The sequence below is a fragment of the Heloderma suspectum genome, chromosome 2 (genome assembly GCF_057233095.1).
Source record: "Heloderma suspectum isolate Gila_16-S chromosome 2, 16-S_ref, whole genome shotgun sequence".
Classification (NCBI taxonomy): domain Eukaryota; kingdom Metazoa; phylum Chordata; class Lepidosauria; order Squamata; family Helodermatidae; genus Heloderma; species Heloderma suspectum.
The window spans coordinates 332,233,874-332,256,109 of NC_139459.1; the positions used below are offsets into that span (position 1 = coordinate 332,233,874).

The 22,236-nt window shown below is 41.9% G+C and overlaps 1 protein-coding gene across 2 annotated transcripts in view; it reads right to left on the bottom strand.

The window, feature by feature from the left end:
• The window catches only part of PTPRG (protein tyrosine phosphatase receptor type G), a 781,718-nt gene that overhangs the window by 207,315 nt on the left and 552,167 nt on the right, over positions 1–22,236 (bottom strand). For both annotated transcript variants that reach the window (XM_084840496.1, XM_084840495.1), the window contains exon 6: positions 8,060–8,126. In XM_084840496.1, the coding sequence (XP_084696622.1) occupies positions 8,060–8,126 (67 nt within the window). The remainder of the gene's footprint in view (positions 1–8,059; positions 8,127–22,236) is intronic.

Sequence of the window (22,236 nt, forward strand, 5' to 3'; positions counted from 1 at the left end):
AACTTACTCCAGGAGAAGACACCATCCTGAAGGTAGAGAATGCCCTCTTTGGAATTCAGGAGAAGGATAGTTTTGAAGAAGGAAGAACATTCCAATGTAAGCCACTCTAAAATCAGAGACTGCTTCCTCCATAATGTTTGATGGAGATAAATGGCTTAGAATTCAAAATATGTAACTGTAGGACTTGGAGAGTATGACAACATGGAAGAGACCTTGCAAGCATTCCTCGTTATCCCAGCACAGCTAGGTTATTCTGTATTTTACTTTAAGTCAGAGCATTTCCTGTATAGTACATCTTCTAAAATTAAGCTTACTGCAACATTAGGGTTCTAGGAAATTAGTCCCTGGAGATGAAGAAAAAAGAAAATTCTCAGCAGCAGCTTATTCTACATTGATTTTTATGTTGACATTTCTCTATCATCATTACTAAGCTGGTGACAGTGTGAAGGGCACAATTATTTATGTTCCATCAAATTAGCCAGTAATTCAAATCCCTGACGAAATCTCCAGCTAAGATAGCTCCCACTCCTACAGAATGTATTTCTGACATTACAAATCTTTGCTAATCACTGGAAGGGCATGGGAAAGTGAGAAAACTTTGAAGGGAGGTGATGGCCACCATCTATTGGTATTGACAAGGGCTTCATACACATCCTAGTTAAAGGCACGCTATATAATAAACAGCACACGGATGATGAATTTTATGCAGGTATTTACCAGAGGTTGCTCTGGCAGTAATGGAAAGTGAAGACATTTAGCCACTGGGAAAGCTATAGAACAACTTTCTTCAACATGGTGCCCTCTAGATGTTTTGGACTTCAACTCCTAGCATTCCTGAGTGGGGCTGATGGGAGATGTATTCCCAAACATCCGGAGGGCACCAGATCGCGGAAGGCTGCCTTAGATTCTACTAGCCTTCCCCAACCTGGTGCCCTCCAGATATTTTGAAATACATTTCCTATTAGCCCTAGCCAGCATTGTCAAGAATGCAAGGAGTTGAAGTCCAAAACATCTGGAGGGTACCAGGCTGGAGAAGGCTGGCCTAACATGACAGCTCTCATCACTCAGCATTAGTCCTATGAAATCCCAGAATCCATGGGTACAGAACTTATTCTGGTCCCATGGTTTACCTTACACTGGTAGAGTTGGACTGATACCAGGAGGCAGGGAAAGGCAGGTTAGTTGCTGGAACTTTGCAATGTTCTTTCACTATTTGGAGGGAAACCTGCTGGGAACCCCTTTATGTGTGTGCAGCAGAAGTTATAACCTGCAAAACTTTTACAGAAAGAGTAATATATTTCTTAACATAAAAATGGCGTTAGACTATGAAGCCCATACATCTGCAATTCTTAAACCTTGCTGAATTGTAGAACTTTGTGGTTCAGTCATCCTTAGACATGCACACATTTTCTTACAGTATAGGCAACATGTAGGAGCCTACTTGAGATGTCTTCAAATGAAAGTCACCTTCTTTTGTGCTCTAGAACAATTATGTTGAAAGCATGGGTTGAAGAGGAAGGGTCTCTAGGTTTGCACATGCTCCACGTTAAGGAGAAGTCTCAGTCAGGAAGACACTAAACTATTCAAGGACACACAGGAAGCTGTCTAAAAACTTTAGGTTGACTGTTCCACAGAGAAGCTATAAGATATGAAAGCTACTCCAAGCTACAAAGGAAGAGTACAAGCAGGTAGCTCAGAATTGCAGGGATGGTGTCAGGAAGGCTAAAGCTGAGAACGAGCTGAGGTTAGCGAGGGATGCTAAAAGCAACAAAAAGGCTTTCTTCTGATACATGCATAGTACAAGACAGAGGAAAGAAATGGTGGCTCAACTATTAAATAAGGATGGCAAAATGGTAAGAGATGACAAGGAAAAAGCAGAAGTGCTCAATTCCTACTTTGGCTCAGTCTTCTCCCGAAAGAGGTTGTATGACACCCCTGGCAAAGGCGAAGTACAGGCTGAAGGGGCAGGATTGCAGCTTGAGATCGATAGGCATATGGTCAAGGAACACCTAATTACTTTGAATGAGTTCAAATCTCCAGGGCCGGATGAACTGCATCCTAGAGTAATAAAGGAACTGGCAGAAGAGCTCTCAGAACCACTGTCTATTATCTTTGAGCAATTATGGAGGATGGGGGAGGTGCCAGATGACTGGAGGAGGGCTAATGTTGTCCCTATCTTCAAAAAGGAGGAACCTGGGAACTACAGACCAGTCAGTCTGACATCAATCCCTGGGAAAATTCTGGAGCAGATGATAAAGCAATCCATCTGTAAGCACCTTGAAAACAATGCAGTCATTATTCGAAGCCAACGTGGATTTGTCAAGAACAAATCCTGCCAGATGAAGGGGCAGGCTGAAGGGGCAGGATTGCAACTTGAGTTCGAACGGCATATGGTCAAGGAACACCTAATTACTTTGAATGAGTTCAAATCTCCAGGGCCAGATGAACTGCATCCTAGAGTAATAAAGGACCTGGCAGAAGAACTCTCAGAACCACTGTCTATTCTCTTTGAGAAGTCATGGAGGACGGGTGAAGTGTCAGATGACTGGAGGAGGGCTAATGTTGTCCCTATCTTCAAAAAGGGCAAAAAGGAGGAACCTGGGAACTACAGACCACTCAGTCTGATGTCAATCCCTGGGAAAATTCTGGAGCAGATTATAAAGCAATCCGTCTGTAAGCACCTCGAAAACAATGCAGTCATTATTCAAAGCCAGCGTGGATTTGTCAAGAACAACTCCTGCCAGATGAATCTGATCTCACTTTTTGGATCAAGTAACCTCCTTTGTAGACTGTGGGAATGCTGTGGACATAATATACCTCGACTTCAGCAAAGCTTTCGACCAAGTGCCCCAAGATATCCTGATGAACAAACTAGCTCAAAGTGGGCTAGATGAAACAACGATCCGGTGGAACCACAGTTGGCTACAGAATCAGACTCAAAGAGTGCTTCTCAATGGGATCTTCTCAAACTGGGGAGTGGTAACGAGTGGGGAACTGCAGGGCTCAGTCCAGGGCCCAATGCTCTTCAACATTTTTATGAATGACTTGGAGGAGGAGGTGCAGGGAATGATGATCAAATTTGCAGATGACACAAAATTTGGTGGGATAGCTAATACTTTGGAAGACAGAAACAGAATTCAAGGTGATCTTGGAGCGCTGGGCAGAAAACAACAGAATGTCATTTAATCAGGATAAATGCCAAGTTCTGCACCTAGGAAAAAGAAACCAAATGTACAGTTACAAGATGGGGGATACGTGGCTCAATAACACTACAAGCGAGAAGGATCTTGGAATTGTTGTCGATCACAAGCTGAATATGAGTCAACAATGTGATGTGGCTGCAAAAAAGGCAAATGCTCATTTGGGCTGCATTAATAGAAGCATAGCTTCCAAATCCCGGGAAGTACTAGTTCCCCTCTACTCTGCACTGGTTAGGCCTCATCTGGAGTATTGTGTCCAGTTCTGGGCACTACACTTTACAGACAAGCTGGAGAGGGTTCAGAGGAGGGCAACGAAGATGATCAGGGGACTGGAAACAAAGCCCTGTGAAGAGAGACTGAAAGAACTGGGCATGTTTAGCCTTGAGAAGAGAAGACTGAGGGGAGATAGGATAGTGCTCTTCAAGTACTTGGAAGGTCATCTCAGAGAGGAAGGCCAGGGTCTCTTCTCGATCATCCCAGAATGCAGGACATGGAATAATCGGCTCAATTTACAGGAAGCCAGATTCTGGCTGAACCTCAGGAAAAACTTCCTGACTGTTAAAGCAATACGACAATGGAACCAATGACCTGGGGAGGTGGTGGACTCTCCCACACTGGAGGCATTCAAGATGAAGCTGGACAGCCACTTGTCAGGGATGCTTTGACTTGGATTCCTGCATTGAGCAGGGGGTTGGACTCGATGGTCTTGTAGGAGTCTTCCAACCCTACTGTTCTATGATTCTATGACTCAGAACACTTTAGAGTGGAAAAACACGCACTGCTTGCACTACAGAAGAGGCATCGCACTATTCAGATTAAATTTGAAAAGTGGCTTATCTCTTCTGCAACATAAGCAGCTGTTGGTGGTTTTCTGTATTTTGCTCTATTAATTTTGTTACAGACCATCTGGCAATGCAACCACATAACACAGGTTAAGAAGCATTATCTTAAAGTAATAAAGTGATTTGTGTAGGACATTATGAATGAAGTGACTAAGCTATCGTAATAAAATCATAGGTAAATCATAGGGCCATAGGTAAATCCTGTTTTTTTTAAGCTTCTATTTTAGACGTTTTGTATTTTCTGTTTTTAACTTTTGTATTTGTTTTTAGCCACCTTGAGAAAGTTGTTTAAGGCTGAGATGTAACTATCCTAAATAAATAAATACATATATTTATAAGTATCACTAAATCTCATCATAGTCAGTGAGGATTATGAGGATAAAATGAGATACAGATATCCTGTGTCTCATACTAGGCCTCTGAGATAGGGGAGAAATGAAATATATCTTACTGCATGTATATGAATTTCCATACACCAAGTACACACAATGGGATACCTGCCACCTATTTTTTATATAGTACTTCCAAATAATTGCAGCAATATTGAGGTCAGTTGTCCAGTTACTTCTAATATAATTAAGATAAATGTCAAATCCATGGCAGTATTGACTTGCAAAAAGCAGCCAGAATTTGGTATTTATTTCTCAGCACACAAAAGTTGCCAGCTACATATGGAAATGGGACTATAACGACACAAGAAAATATCCAATGCCCTTAAGGTTTTGTCCACTTACATTTTGTAGTATACAAAGTTTTCTCTTTGATACGTCTAAGAGAGCTCAGAATATCATCCCCTCTATTTCTGAGTGCTGATGCTTGCATAGCCAAAATGGCGGCATCCAAAAGGGAGATATTAGTAGGCTCAGCATAGCCCTAAGGTTTGTAGAAGTACAAAGAATCGGGGCGGGAGAAGAGACACACTGTAATGGGTGGGATAACTCTAATGGTGGGTGGGGGCAAACAGCCTAATGTGGACTGAGCATGTTGCATGACCATGGAATGCTGATTAAAATGTAGTATTGTGGTGGAGGGGATGGCTGACTGACTAGAACACTAAAAAGGAGCACCCTACACTGCAACACTTAGTTGCGAGTTCACTTATATGCAAGGACATTCGTACCTAGTAAAAGTTTCAATCCTAATAATGTACCTGCAGCACAACTCTATGAAGAAGTAGAAGCAAGACATTGATCTATTGATTGATGTATTGCACTTATCGGGGAGAAACCTCTTAACACTGCTTGGTATGAACATTACAGTACAACTCACAAACTTTCCAAGTGCTTATGGAACAAAAGTGTCAGTATGTTTGCGAAGGAGACTAGGGAGGAAATTCAGGCTAGAAGAGGTTCTGAAAACCTGGACAGTGTACCAGTTGAGGAGGGAGTATATGCTACTGCGGAGGGACACATGATTTCTAAGGAGTCTGACCCTGACTAAAGGAAGTGGGAGAATTTGGGTTTTTATTGTATTAAGTGATATATCAATAACAAATAAACAAAGTATATTAATAACAACCACACATTAGACAGCTGGCTAATAAAACTGGACCTGCAGAATACTTGGTGGTTGAAACACAGAGTTGAACAGAAGAAGCGGCCAATGAGAAAAATGGACTGAGGCAAGTCCTCACATGAGTGAGTGTATGCATGAGGGGAGTGGACAGAGAAGGGAAGATTAGAGGACTCATGACTGAAGGCTAGAGAACTAGGCATGGGGTTGCCAAGCACACAGCCTAGACTCTGAGAGACTAGATATTTCTTTAAAACAGGGGTGGACAACTTCAGGGGGATTCAGGGACCATTCCCCCCCCCACACACACACACCCCTGGACCACACTCTTGCCATGCTGCTGAAAAGTGGTAGTTAGGTGGCAGCAAAAAATATGGCAGTTTGCAGTCGAATGTCAGCTGCGAAACACTACGGAGGCTTCACAAGGGCAAATTTACTTGGAAAACAAGCTTAAGAGAGAGAGAGAGAGATAAGGGACTTTTGTCAGTTGTAGTTTCTGTTGTCACTGCAGAACTGTGACCTCACAATCTTTGGTAGTGAAGATGTAGTAGTAGTAGTAGGCCAAGAAGTGAGGAATTAGGTGGGAAAGTTGAATTTTACATACTGATTTGAATTAACCAGCCAATTGCTTGGCTGCAGGCTTAGAACTTTTCCATAGATATTCTTTGGTCAACACCTAATCACAGCATTATAGAGGCTCTTCAATCAGTCATACGAAGGAACAAATATTTTACTTAAGCAAACAAGGATTTCAGTCCTTTTGGTTCTACCTCTCCCTCCAGAAAAATAAAGCTTTCAACACCTACATATTACAAAGAAAACTGAGAGTTTCCTTCTGTCCCATTTTCAGATTTTTTCCCTTATTATTAGGAAGCAGTTTTTTTTCAGAAAACACCCTCTCATTTTCCTCCACTTGATATGTGAGCACCTATTGTGAGGTAAGAAAAATATACATCTCTCTCTCACCCAGATTCTGCTGTGTGCAGGCAACTCTAGCACTGACAAAATTATTATTATGTGGGAAGGGAAAGGCATACTAGGGAACCACATCACTATTTACTAGACAATTTTTTTTTCTGAAGGGGATGAAGTATACCTGCAAGATACAATACAAGTATGATTAGGCACCAGCAGGTATTCCAGCAGCAGATGGGAATGGAATGGGATAGCTTCAATCATCTTTGAGGGAGCTGAGACCTTGAAATACAGAGCGGGTAAGATGAAAGACTAAGAAATATTCTGGGTCACTTAAATGGTAGGTTTGACTTCGGAGTCAAATTATGTAATCGCCACAATAGCTTAATTAACTCTTGCCATTTTATTTTGTTTAATTTTTTGTTATGCCAGACTCTTCCATTGCCCAGTGGGAACTAGATAATAACATTTATTTATGTAGAAAACAACATGGATTTCAGATCAGTGTGTAGGTTTTACTTCACAGTTGAAGACTGCAATTTATAAATGGCAACAAACCTATGGAAAATTCTTTAAATGAAGGACTTTGTGGTGTGTTATCATTTAACCCCTATTTTTCACTTTCACTAGATTTATTGGCATCCACAGCTGCAACATTAAATGACTCTGAAAGCAGAGCAATTAATCCAGAATCCTATTTGTTTTAATCTAACACTGTCAACTGGTTTTAGGTTTCCAGTCAAGAAGAAAAAAAATGTTTGTTAAGCTCCACAGCACTAGCTAATGTCTAAAGACAATCCCTAGAAAAAGGTGTGAAGATGTTTTATAGATGGTTTGGAGATTTATTAGGGTACCTAATTCTGTTCCTGAAGATGCCTTGTGAATTATAATGAGATTATTAAAACTTTACAAATCATTACATTAAAAATTTGACAAGGGTGCTTTTAAATTAGACCGCTTTGCTGTAATTGCTAATGGTGCATTGCCAGTGATAAGACTTCAAGGAAAATTTCTCAATAAAACTTCTTCAAAAATTTAACATATATTTATTTCACTACCTGTTCTAAGTTCAAAGATAATAGGTTTATGTGCATCAGGAGAGCTGAATGATCACATTTACGTCAGTGATAAAAGGATGTTCTCCGGCTACAAGCTTTAATTAATTTTCACAGATAGTTAATTTTCTCTTTCATTATATTTGAAAGACAAATAATTTATAAACAAATAGAAAACTTTAAATGGGAAAAGTATATTTTAGGCAAACAGGAAATTAGCTGCAAGAGTACAACGTACAAACTAGTAATATGCCCATTTACTGAACTATGTTTTTCTTAAATTATTTATAATAAATGTATTCCAATGTTCCAGCTAAAAAAGACACCTTTGTTAATATTAGCCTAAACCTGTTTCCAGATAACAAATGTGTTTGGGCTTTATACTGACAAAATAATAGCTTCATGCCCTTAAACTTCAGTTCATGAAAAATATATATCTCACTATGTCCTTTGAAAGGGTGACCCATTCCATTAAGGACAATATTCCAGGCCTTCTACTCTTCCCAGGAAAAGGGAACTTTAAGTAGGTACTTACCATGATGTACGACACCCTTCAACCCATGGATAATAGGTTCCAGTGCTGGATTGTCCCTCTGATTGACCTAGATGTAAAGGATACATGATTGGTTAAATCTATTCTGGCATCAGACAGAAGAAAGGGGCTCAATTTAATCATCTAAAGGAGAGGAGGAAGAGAGATGTTATCTAGCAAGCTGCTTAGGTCTTACATTTAAAACAGCTCCTCACCAAACAATAAACACTGATTTATAATATAATAAAATAGGTGAAGCAGGCTAAATCAAAAGGAAGTCCTCAGAAGGGATTAAAACATTAAGAAATCATCAAAACTGGGGCATGGGGGTGGGGAGTGGCAAATTAATAGTTGCTTCTTTCATTGCTACAGATAAAAATGTCTTAGATAAATACAGAAATATCAAATTAGCAAAGAATAATCACTTTTGAATAATCACCGATACAATGAATATGAACCTGAGCACACTCCGGGAGAGTGCGCAGGACAGGAAGGCCTGGCGTGCTATGGTCCATGGGGTCACGAAGAGTCGGACACGACTGAACGACTGAACAACAACAACAATCACTTTTCCAAACAAGATAAAAAACAGAGAGTTCAACTGAAATAAATGGAACTCTCCTGAATCAAAAAGGTGGGCCTCATCCTTAACAGCATGGTATGATTTTTATTTCTTTGCTCTTCATTTACCTTATTTTCTGCATTTGTAGGGCAAATATCTGGCATTCCACAATACCTGTGTGCACCAGGTTTTCAGAGAAGCTGGTCTCTGCACTATACAATACAGGATGTATGGTAAACAAACAGTAACTGTCCAAGAAATATCTACAATGTGGCAATTCCAGAGCAAGTCAATTTCTACTCAAGGTTGTTGTAGTGAGGTGTTCCCATACAGCACTCTTTGCTTGCAAATGTCCATGGCTAATCCACAGGCTGAAGGAATGGTGTAGAGAAACTCATGGAAAGGTTCCTACACCTTTGCACCTAAACTGTAAGGAAATCTTATTTCTCCTTCGAACTTTCCAATAATTTTAATCCTAGCACAAAGTTTGCTTAAATGTTTCCAGAAGGACAAGTTTCCTAAGCAGTACTCCTATTAAGGAATCCATAGGCATTCTAATTCATTATTGTTTCAAAAGGCACCCTAGATGAAAGCCCAATGTACAAGGTTTGACATTTATATGCACAGAGGTTTGCTCACATGGGCGGGAGGGTGCTGTTGCACTCATGTCCTGCTTGTGGGTTTCCCATGGGCAGCTAGTTGGTCCCAGATTGAACAGAATGCTGGACTAGATAGACCCTTGGTCTGATCCAGCATGGCTCTTTTTATGTTTATTATTTATTTATTTATAGCATTTATATACCCATCCCAATCTAAAAAGATTCTGGAGCAGTGAACAATAAAAGATAAAAGAAATAAAACACCATATTAAAAGTTGTTATTTAAAAAAAAAACAGACTACCAATTGGTCAGTCCAGGAAGACTTCCTGAAATAAAGATGTTTTCAAGAAGCGCCAGAAACAACACAGTGTTTGTGCGTGCCTGACTTCCAGAGGCAGGGAGTTCCATAGAAACGGGTCTACTACACTGAAGGCTCTTCTCTGCGTGAACTCCAATCGGGCCATAGGTCCATGTGGAACCACCCAGAGCATGCCCTCTGATGACCTCAGTGACCGGGCAGATTGATACAAGAGAAGGAGCTCTCTCAGGTATCCTGGTCCCAAGTTGTTTAGGGCTTTATACACTAGTACCCAAACCTTAAACCTCTTCTTATGTTAACTCTGGCAGCCTCTTTCTCTAAGGGGTGGGCAATTTGTTGCCCTCCAGATGTTGTTGGACATCTCCCTCACCATTGGCTATGCTGCCAAGGGCTAATAGGAGCCACAGTCCAAAAGCATCTGGAGGGTCAAAAGTTGCCCACTCCTGTTCTATGAGAAAGCAACTTCAGGAGCTTTGAAACCATTCCTCAGCCTTTAGTTTTTCCATTAAAACTCTCTCTCTCTCCAGAAGCCTCTCTCCTCCCCAAGAGGATCCAGACATGTGTTTTAAGGGCCAACACACATCTGGAAACCTGCAAGAATTAAAATGGATTGAGGAGGGAGAACTGTAATGAAAAAATTATGGACATGTCAAGGGTTGCCCCCCACCCACTTCTCTGCTTTTTCACTGCAAAAAAATAAAAAAAATAAAAATAAAATACTGGAGCAAACGTTACAATTTGTTACATGTAGTATGTGTAATATGTAGTTCAGCTAATCTAACTATTGAATGTTCACAGGAGCCATTAATTCCACAGTTTTGTCTCACTACTGCCATGTGGTTACCTCACAGAGACAGATGACGGGAAAAAAATTAGAACTAGTCTAAGAGACAGCTTACAACTAGTCTAGTCACTTTTGTGGTTTTCACACTCATTTTCTTGTTTTCCAAAATAGGTTTTCTCACTTCTTCTGATGTGTGGCAGACCTATACAAACAAAAGGCAGGAAACTGAGGCCAGAGAGAAAATAAATAACCACAGTTGGTGGAATAGCAAATAAAATACTGAAAATAGAAGGAAGGAAGCTTGTCTTTCAGTTGCAGTACATTTTTGCACAGAAGAGTTGGTACAGAACAGGGTTAATACTGTCAAAGATGTTAAGAATCCTTCAGGCCATGCTGTGATTTCCACAGTGGCAGTGACACTTTCTGAATCCATTTGGGTCACAGAAATTGCAGTGGGAGGGTTGGATCCAGATCAACTGCACTGGTGGCAGTGGATTTTCTTGCCCCCTCCTTCCCACAGCAGCCCCTCCAGGCCTCTGAAAATACTACACAGAGAGTCAGGAGATGCTGCTGAATGGGGTGAGCTAATTCGGGCAGAGGACCTTTTCTCTCACAGAAGGCAGATCCTGGATCCAACCTGGAGTGTTTCCATGGAATGCTGGTTCATTTCTCCCTATGATCCTTGTACCTAGGAAAGATTGTGGTTTGCCTGTATCCATTGGCCGTTGGTGCTTTTCCCTTTAGTTGAAATGCCATAATTGCCAGTAAACCATTATAGTTATGGGACAGCTGTGTGGGGGAGGCAGTTGTGATTTTTCTGTTCACTAGAGTGTACATTAAAAAGAAACCACCATTATTATAATACAAAGTTTTTTCTTGATCCATTACTTGTTTTAGATTCACTTGTCACTATGAGGAGCCAACTGCACACTTCACACACACAGTAGCCGTTGTGCACAAAAAGATTATTCATAACTTGAGCACTATCCCTTGCTCAGCAGATTTGTTCAAGAGTGGAATTGCAAGAATCTAGTCATCCACTACAGCACAGCTATAGTATTTAAAAAGAAAAGGAAAAAAAATCAGCAGGAAAGAGGGTAGAACATTTGCATGTTTCATTTATAATTGAACACTGCCTATAATCCTTGTTGATGGAGACAAATAAGTGACTATAATAGTCAGTACAGTGAAAAAATAAACGTAGCCTGCAGTTTAAGAGTCCCATTATACTATTTCCAGTGCTAATAGGACTTTCTCACCTTAGGGTAAATGGTACAAAGGTAAATCAAACCAGTAAAATCTCTTTGTTTATCACTTCCACTGTGCTATTTTCGCTCCTCAGTGAACACACTACTGTCCTAGGCAGAGTGAATGGCTAGCATTTAATGTGCTGAATACAAACAGCATGCAATTTACAATTCTCAACCTAAGCACCTTATTATAAGCTTAACTGGCCACATTATTAAATACTGCAACAGAGGGCACAATGCATTATTTTAAAGAGATTATTTGGGGGATCTCAAAATGTAGGATAAGATTACAGCAGTGCTTATTTGATACGTATCACAGGACTTAGCACATTTGATTTTAATTTGAGGCACCACAATTATGGGAGGAATACCCTTAATTCAGTGGCTATCTCACTTGGATTGAAATCACAGGCCTTTCTTACTTAAGTGCTAAAAAGGCCACAGTGTGGTGTAGTCATTACAGTGTTGGACTGGGACTCGGGAGATCCAGGTTCTAGTCCCCACTCTGCCATGAAGCTCCCTGGGTGACTTTGGGCCAGTCACTGACTCTCAGCCTAACCTACCTCACAGGGTTGTTGTGAGGATAAAATGGAGAAGAGGAGGAGGATCATGTATCCCGCCTTGGGATCCTGGGAGGAAAGGCAGGATAAAAATGTAACAAATAAATAAATAACGCAATCATTTAAAAAAAGCTACCCCGAAAGGCTAGATTTTTAGCTCGTGATGAAAAGTCATCAGTTAGTGAGCCTGATGCACACATCCTTCTTCTCCAGATGATTTGGACTACAACTCCCATCATTCCCAGCCAGAGAACATTCTATAGTGTGGGTGCCAGTATAGAGAAAGCTTGGCCCTGTACTCTTCTAATCCTTACCTCCATGAAGGATGGGATGTAGAGCAAGTACTCCTTTACAGACCTGAAGCTACAGAGAGGTACAATGTGAAGACTCGGCTCTGACATGAAGCACTATTGACTCGGGTCTACCGAAACATGGTGTTCTACCAAACAACATAACATTCAAAAGAGCAAGAGGTTCTTCTGGGGAGGGGGAAGAAGAAGAGTTACAAGAGCATCTACTCTTCCAATAACTCAGTTATAGAAAAGGCAACAATCTTAAGAGCAGCAAAACAGAACTTGAGTTACCTTCAGTGCCAACTGGAAGAAAAGGAGTCAGCTGTGAGTTACTGAGAAGACACAGGTCTTAAAAAAACACCAGATCTCTCACTTTGAATTAACGCCAGTAGCAGCCCAGAAAATGGGAGATTAAAAAAACACACATACAGACTTATAGAAATGCAGCCGCAGGCTTCCTTCCTTTCTGTTAGCAAAGGCTAATGGAAGCAAAGGGGAAAAGGCTGCAGCCATTCCAGATGTGGTAAGACAGCAAGGATGCTGGAGAAATTTGAGATGGACTAAAATGAGTTTGGATTTCTAAGAACCCAACTCAGGCTGCGCAGAGTCCGTGGACTTGCGGGTTTTTGGTTTTTTTTACTTTTCCAAAATGTACGCAAATTTATTTGTAGGAAATTAAGCACATTTTTGCTGAGACTAGTAAATATACACCGGAAAAAGTTGAATGGAATGGGGACAATTACATAAATTGTTGCAAACCCTCTTACAGAACTATTTGCATATTTTTCTGCATAACGGAAAAAAATTGAATCCATCTGTGATTCCAGAACGAATGGCACTGCACAATCCATGAAGCACACATGGGACAGATTTCCCCAAAGCTGGACACCCCTAGAAGAAAGGGAACTCCAGAGCTGCAGTATATAAGAACATAGGACCATAAGAAGAGCCAGGCTGGGTCAGACCAAGGGTCCATCCTGTCCAGCATTCTGTTCACACAGTGGCTAATCAGCTGCCCCAATGGGAAATGCACAAGCAGGACATGAGTGCAAGAGCCTTCCTCAGATGTGGTAGTAGCATCTGGGCAACATGGACACCCATGATGCCAGAAGACCCATTACAGCCCTCCGTTACCCTGCCCACCATTAGAAATAGTTGTTCCTGTGATTCAAAGGTTGAAAAGAGATGATCATTTTCGGAGTGGGGAGCTGGATGAGTGTCAGCTCTGGGAACTACATTCATTCCCCACCAGCTATGCCCCCCTCCCAGTTTTCCAAAGGAGTGGGAATGGGGCATTGCTTAGTTCAAAGCATGGCCAGAGCCTGTGACAAACCCAGTTCTTAATCATCTGGGTATGAAATACATACTTCTCTCCCATTCCCACCTAAAAGATTCTGGCTGCTGTCAGAGAGTCATAAATTTGAAGCAATTGCTTTCAAGCTCATTAAACGGGCTCTGGTATTACAAAGTATTTCGAAGGAGGCAAGTAGCATGCCATCACCTAGTCTATTGAAATCTAAGATGGCATGCATTTTGTACCAGAAAATGAATGGCTACAATTTTGTAATGCTTTACTCAAGCCTCTCCTCGCAGAAGCGAATTATAATTTACTCTTCTTTCCCTACGCAACATTTGGCCCTTGACTTGGAAACCAATAATCTTCAATCTTTCAAGTCTTACCCATCTGCTAAGTATAACAGCCAAGACAACTGGTATGCCAAGAAATGCATAAAGCCAGCTGCTTCTGCAGTATCACAGAACTAATACTCAGAGACCATCCCTGGAGAACTCTAGGCTTGCTCGATATTCTCCTAAGGTAACAATTTAAATCATACCAAAGATATTTGTTTGCCTGTTCATTTCAGTCTGTATTACACCTTTTCTCCAATGAGTTCAGAGACCTGTGATTTTGTCTCAAAACACATTAGACTGGGAGGTAGTTGCAAGTTGCCAATGCTATCTAGTGATCTATTCTTCATACATTAACAAAGATCTGCAACCACATATTCTGGCTGCATCCAAACCCAACACTCCAGATCCTACACCAGAGAGAGTGTGTGTTCCACAATTAACAGCAAGTACTGTGACCTGAGATAGAGAGCATTGGAATATGGCTAGAGAATCTCAGCTTCAGTTGATGCATTAACAAACTGGATGCAAAATTTTAGAAACACAAGCCCTTTGTTAATAACCTCAATATCACCTGATAGTCTTGGATGCCTCAACCACTGGTGAGCCCCCTCACCATAAATATATTACAAATACATACATATTTTGAAATCAAAGTCTCTGGCAAAAGGAAATGCAATGCAATGCAATGCATAAATAAATAAATCAGGCTATATCCAACAGTAGTTGTATATAGATGCACAAGATCATTGGGGAGAGGATGTTAAAAGTGCATTTTTATCACTGGGGAAATTTTGAAGACCTTTCTCTTCTCACTGGAAAAAGTTTGAAGATTTTTCTCTATCTTCCCACTTTGATATAAATTTTAAAAAACTTGAGAAGAGGGAACATTATTTCTCTTACAGAGGCGCTGACAATATTTTTTAAAGGGATGCTTTACTAGTTAACATTTTTATCACCTAAATCTACTCTTAGTCTAACCTGAGCTAACCTCAACATGAGCACTCAATTGAAATGACAAGTAACCATCATAAAGCATAGAGAGCTAGCGAAATTTGTCCTAGATGTTATACAAGAGCATAGCAATAGCTGCAGTAACTAAAGGTTTATGCTTTCCTTGAAGAAAGATGAAAAGGGGAAGGAGAGAAGAGAGGCACAACTGGACACTGAACCTTATGGTGAACCACAACTTGTTACACAAATACTGCATGTGTAAAAACACACACCAAAAGCCAACTTATTAGAGGTAAGTTAACCCATTGCTATAGCAACATGGTTCAGGCTCAGTGCCTCAAAGGCAAATGCCACAGCATCAAATGTGGAATTCTTGAGCTCCTTCAGCTTTCAGGTGTTAACAATCCTGCCCTAAGCAAAGGAACATTCCTGGCTTAGTGAGAGAAAGGTTGAAGCACTTCGTGCTTTTATAGTTATGTAGGAATGTTCATTTAAACAGGCCCACTGTTTTATGGACTGCACTGTGTTTGTAAAGGTAGGACAAAAACCTAAATGGTCTTCGAATGATTATGTTAAATAGAATAATGGGTACGCATCGATCCTTCTAGCTAATTCCACTTCAAATAATACATCATCCTGAGTGAGAGCTTTTTCAGTGATGTATTAACTTAATTTGCCGTCACAGCATTAGGAAAAGTATTTAACATGAGATATTAACTATCAGTGCCAAAGAGAAGGTTACAATTATTTTGCAGGTTATGCTAAAATGGTTTTAAAAGCCACTGAGCTCATTTAATATAATTTAGAGAGGCCTTATGTACATCCAATTCTCTGACAGCCCTCAAGCATGTGTGGAATGAATCACAGTATTTCACAGCTTCACACAGAACATCACCAGAAGAACATTCTGATGTGGCCAGTAGCTGTCCTCGCTTCTCCCCAGACTCAGAGCCAAAATGCACAACCAGATGAAGTCACGTGGTGTGGCTTGTGCTAGCTTGTTCCATTTCAGAGTTTAAGAAAGGAGAGGGTCCTCCTCCTCCTCAGAGCCACAGCTGCAGTAGCTGCAGCGGCAATGAGGGAAGGAGCTAAAGAGGCCACTTCAAGTAACGTTTAGGGGGGTCTAGGAGCTAGGGTGACTGAAAATTGGGGGGAATCTGTGCATGACTTTATCACGCATGCTCTGAAGCTCACAATCAATTCATAAGGTGCAGATCTAGGCTCACTACAAAGGTGAGCAATACCAATGGATGAGTTTCAACCAATAACCAACTCCTGGAGAAGGCTATCAATGGCTACTAGTCCAGATGGCTACATGCTACCTCCTGCATCAGAGGCGGTATGCCTATGTACACCAGTTGCAGGGGAACATGGGTGGGAGGGTGCTGTTGCACTCAAGTCCTGCTTGCAGGTGCGGGCATTTGGTTGGCCACTGTGTGAACAGAATGCTGGGCTGATGGACCCTTGGAGGGAGTCTACATGGAAACAGAATGAGAAGTACTCATCCGGTAGTATCCAGATTTTCATGAAATTGCTTTTTGGTCCATCCCAGGGACACGAAGCAAAAAATGCAGCATAACTACTACCTTAAAACCTGCTTTTCACAGGTCAAACTGCATTTTAATCCACTTTACTTTGCAGTTGGATGGGCAGAGACCCGCTAGTAGAAGTGAACATCATCAACCCCATAGATGCTGCTCAGCCAATGAGAAAGGCTTGCTCCCATCCCTCTCCATGCTCCACTACCCAGGAAGTTTAATGGAAGAGATGAGCAATGTCGGACAGTTTGCTCTGCACCTCTCTCCCTCGCATACACTGACTGTGAACCAGCAATATTGAACCTTGGGGACAGACTGATGGGCAGGCAGGCAGGAGGTGTCTAGGTCCTGCATGGAGGGAAAGGGCTGGAATTGCCTCCCTCTGCTAGCATTCTGAAGTCAGCAGCAGCGGCTACTGCTGCTGTTGCCTCTGTTTCCCTGACCCAAACTAAGCTTCCTCCCCACAAACATACAGGAAAATCATGCACACACAGGGCTATTCTGAAGGAGAGACATAAATGAATCAGCGGCTGCTATCTGTGAATGGAAAAAGCGAACTGCTGCATTACTCTGAACAGGCGACCCAGCGTGATTCTGTGATTTGGGAGGTTTGTTCCCACACCTGTCCATGCTCCCTTGCTGTACTGGCTGCCCTTTCTCCTTCCCTTCTGGGTATTCTTTAGTTGTAGGTGTATCATGTACAGGCTTGTAGTCATGATGGTCACACCAGGTCTTCATAGAATCATAGAACAGTAGGGTTGGAAGGGGCCTACAAGACCATCGAGTCCAACTCAATGCAGGAATCTAAGTCAAAGCATCTTCAATCTAGTACTATTTTTACAGTCAGGTCCCAGCAGGCTCCACTCCACTTTCCAAGCAGTGAGCCAGCGAGGGAGGGAGCAACCACGCATGCTGGCTGTTGGCCCTGCTTTTGTTCTTTCCCCTTGGCTGGGGCCTCCTAAGAGGGAGAGGGAGGTGGGGGCGTGAGGTGGGGAGGCAGAAGTGGTGGTGCTGCTGCTGCCTGGCTGCATTCAGCTGAGCTTGTCCTGCGACACGCTGGACAGTGGCAGCGTGAGTGTGCTGAGCATGGCTTCCCTGCCTGAGCGAAGATTGTGGCCTCCAGAACCAGCTTCTGAGAATTGTATGCTGTTTATTTTTAAAATGCTTGTTTTTTGCAGTGTTTTTTATTGTTTTGAATCTATTTGTTTTTATGTTTTGTTTTAATTAATATTTTGTTTCTAATCTGTATTTTATCATCAGCTGTATTGAGTGACATTTTTGGGTGGAAAGGTGGAATATAAATTGTTGTTGTTTATTCGGTCAGTTGCTTCTGACTCTTCGTGACTTCATGGACCAGCCTACGCCAGAGCTTCCTGTCGGCCGTCGCCACCCCAGCTCCCCCAAGGTCGAGTCCGTCACCTCCAGAATATCATCCATCCATCTTGCCCTTGGTGGCCCCTCTTTCTTTTGCCTTCCACTTTCCCTAGCATCAGCATCTTCTCCAGGGTATCCTGTCTTCTCTTTATGTGGCCAAAGTACTTCAGTTTTGCCTTTAATATCATTCCCTCAAGTAAGCAGTCTGGGTTTATTTCCTGGAGTATGGACTGGTTTGATCTTCTTGCAGTCCAAGGCACTCTCAGAATTTTCCTCCAGCACCACAGTTCAAAGGAATATAAATTAAATTATAAATAAAAAATGGGGAGAAATATCCAGGTGTTTTCTGCTTTAGCAAACTGTGAACAAGCAAATTGAAAGGGATTTTTTCTGCCTGAATCTCTGACCCAGCCTCCAGTTCTTCTATTTAAGGTACAATCCAATGTATGCTTAGACAGAAAAAAGCCCAACTTTCCCTGTGGTTTGACTGTAGCATCTGGTCCCCAGGGATATACTGCCTCTGCACATGGAGGTTCAACATTGCCATGATGGCCAGTAGCTGCTGATGGAACCATCCTACATGAATAAAAACTGCCAATGAGAGTGGCCATCACCACATCTTTGTGTCAGGGAATTCTGTATATTAATTGTGCACAGCTGTTTGTTTTCTTTTGCACTTGTATAATAAGAATATGTTGTATGGAGATAAGTGAGTTTTTGTTTTTCCTGTTAACTATCCTTGGTGCAAGCAGTGCTATTGGGAGGCAGGATAGTACCCCTGATCATCAGAGGCAGGGTACCTCTGATTGCCACCAGATCCTAGGGTCCAGCAGGAGGGGATGGCTTTCTCCATCTTGCCCTGTTTGTGAGCTTCCCAGAGGCATGTGATTGGCACTGCTGGAGGCATGGTTCTGCATTATTACTTTACACATATCAGGGATGAGAAGTAAAATGAAGACTGCAATCCTACATATACTTACATGGGAATAAACCTGTTGAACTCAATGGGACTTCTGAGTAAACATGCATAGCACTGATTTGCATTGAGCAAACGTAATTGGGAGAAATGATGGCTTAGAAATAAAATAAGTGACTGAAAGCTCATTCTATTGTATAATTGTACAAGGTTGTATAAACTTAGAAGGGGTGTGGCTGTGAGGGGTGTGGCTGTGAAGGGACCCTGCATGTCTGAATTTGCCACTACACTATTGATCGTGTGTCTGAGAAGTTGTAGCTGTATCATTACTGTGAAGTTTCAGGTGTATCGACTGCGAAATACTGATGCTGGACACCCTCTCTCCTTCCTTTTGGGTATTCCTTAGTTGTAGGTGTATCGTGCCACTGTGAAGTTGTCGATGTATCACAGTAACGTGCTGTGAAATATCGCAGCTGCAGAATCCTGCTACTGGCTGCCCTTTCTCCTTCAGCTCTGTGTATTCTTTATTGTGCACTACATATAAACAGACTACTCCACTACTGTGACTGAAACAGCACTACTGCTATTATGAATGGGAAAAGGAGGTTACTTATTGTGAAAGAAGCCCTACTGCAAATGGGGGAAAAGAGGGAATGTGGGGGGGGCCTACCCCTTAACCACATCACTTGCAAGTCACGGCCAGGTCACAGAGGCACGCCCAGGATTTAATGCGGGGGGACAGAGCACACTGCTGCAGAACTGCTCTGCGGCCGCATTTAAGAAAAACAACAAAGTAAAAGGACTTTCTGAAAATGTGCATTTTCAGGATGGCGGCAGATTGGTGATAGCGTCATCTGTTGCAAATGACCTCAATGAGCTCTACCACCACATTAAATCAGCCGTGTAGATTGGTCCTTGGTCTGATCCAGCATGGCTCTTCTTATTTTTTTATGAGCTGACTAATTACAAAACTCAGCAGCATCAACTAGTTCAAAAGGAACAGGGAACTTTGGCTTGTTAATAGAATCACAATCTTCAAACTGAAGGTAGTGCACTACAGGAGTGGGAAGAGGAGGGGAGAGTGGTGGAGTGCTTAGTCCAGACAGTCATTCACAGCTTCGTAAACCATGGTCATATGGACAGGGCCACTGAAACACTACAGTGGTGGAATGAGCAATCCCAGGAAAATTTGATTGACAGAATGCACTCCTTGCACCTAAGCAGAGAGAGAAAGCTGAAAGTTTATTCAGAGCAATTCTGGTATTCTGTGCTTGCTTGCTTTCCTTTGAGAAAATAATATGACTTTTTTTTCCCTTACAGCACGCTGTCTACTTATTTAAGCAGCAGTGTGCAACATCTCTCAATACCACCAGCAGTTCAGCTGGAAAAATTGCACACCAGGGGGTAACATTTTATCAGGATGACGCCTATCTTATAAAAACTGCCATCAACAATACACTGAGTTCTCAATACTTGTGGGGAAGGGTGGAAGAAGGAAGTCACATGGGTCTGTGTTTAGTGTCACCACAATCTGTCCAATTTGAGGGAGAGAAAGACCAAGTATGAGAAGTGCTATTTTGCTTGAAATAGGGGAGGGGGGGCATTTCCATGGGGGAAAGGATTTACAGCTTTGCTGTCATCAAAGAGTAGCCTTGTACATTTGAAAAGACAAGGATCGAAGTTAAGAAATTGCAGAACTGAAAATGGTGTCTTTTTGTATCCGTGCCTCTGAAAATAATTATTTTTGCAGCTCTAAAAAAGACTATGTAATAACCACAACAATTCACAGAACACAGCAGGTAAATTTCTGTGATGAATAAAGTATGCAAGTTGGATGAAAACTGCAGATTGTGTCCTCCAGATCAGAAAATGAAAGGTGCTTGTTCGAGAAATGTTACTGATGACTGGTATTTTGACAGTGCCTTTCAGCTTCATTTCAAAATAACAACAACAACAACAATAGCAGCAGCAGCAGCAGCCCAAAGATTTCACAGGGAAGCTGAAATAGAATACAGAATTAATTCCAGGGGGAGAAAAAAAAATATGGAAAATAAGTGTATTATTTGGTTTTTAAATTTAGATGGAAATCCTAGATACTTCTATTCAAAATGGTGGTGTGAGGTTTCCTGAGACCTTTCTAAAAGCAGTGAGCACAAGGCTCTGTGTTGTGCACTTAACATGTGTTTGACCACAACAGTAGCCACTTTATAGAGACTCTTTCCAGGGATGGTAGCTAGAGTAAAAGTTATTTCAACAGAGAGGTAAAAGGAAGAGCAAGTGTATATGGCTTTCCAAGATGGAGTCTGTATCAAGAAGTAGAAGTAGGACCATTTTTAGGGCTCTCCTGCCAATTAACGTTTAGGCTAAAGAATCTGTTCTTTAGCAAAATGATCTGTTCATTAGTACATGATGGCTGCAATGGCTATAAAGGTCTTAACTAGCCATTAACCCCCCAAACAGAAAGAGAACATAAGAACATAAGAAGAGCCATGCTGGATCAGTCCAAGGGTCCATCTAGTCCAGCATTCTGTTCACATAGTGGCCAACCAGTTGTCAACCAGGAACCAGCTGGGCAATTTTCCACTTAAATTTACATTAAATCTGATAGCACTATGATCACCATTTCAGAAATCACCTGCTACAAGACAGTAGCAGGTGATATATGGAACAAAGGGCTGGAGGTCTAAGAGCTATTGCTTAGGATTCTTTTTGTATTTAGGTACCCATGTACACAATATGTGTACCTCACACCAACCATGAATGGCACATGTGTGTTTAAATCACCAGCTGGCAATAGTTAAAGGATTAAGCCCCTGGTTTCATATATTTTGCCAACCCCCCTCCAGAAATTTAAATGCATCTGCACATTCACAACTAACACAAGGAGCATCTATATGAAGCTGCTGGGGGCTATCATCAGGAGGTTAGGGCTGCAGTGTCATCAGTATGCGGATGACATGCAGCTCTACCTCTCGTTCAAATCTTCACCAAGGTTGGCTGTAGAATTCCTGTCCAAATGTCTGGAGATGGTGAGTGGCTGGATGGGGAGGAATAAGCTGAAGCTGAACCCTGATAAGATCGAGGTAATTTTGGTGGGAGACAAGAGGAGGCTGGGGGATGTTGACCTGGTGTTGAATGGGGTACAGCTACCCTTGAAAGACCAGGTCCGAAGCTTGGGGGTCATCTTAGACTCCCAGCTGTCCATGGAGGCTCAGGTGTCAGCGGTGAGCCGGACAGTGCTGTACCAACTCCATCTGATATGGCGGCTGCGCCCCTACCTTCCCGACCATCTGCTCCCATCGGTAGTACATGCCCTGGTCTCCTCTCGTTTAGACTACTGTAATGCGCTCTACGTGGGGTTACCCTTGAAGATGGTTTGGAAGCTGCAGCTGGTACAGAAC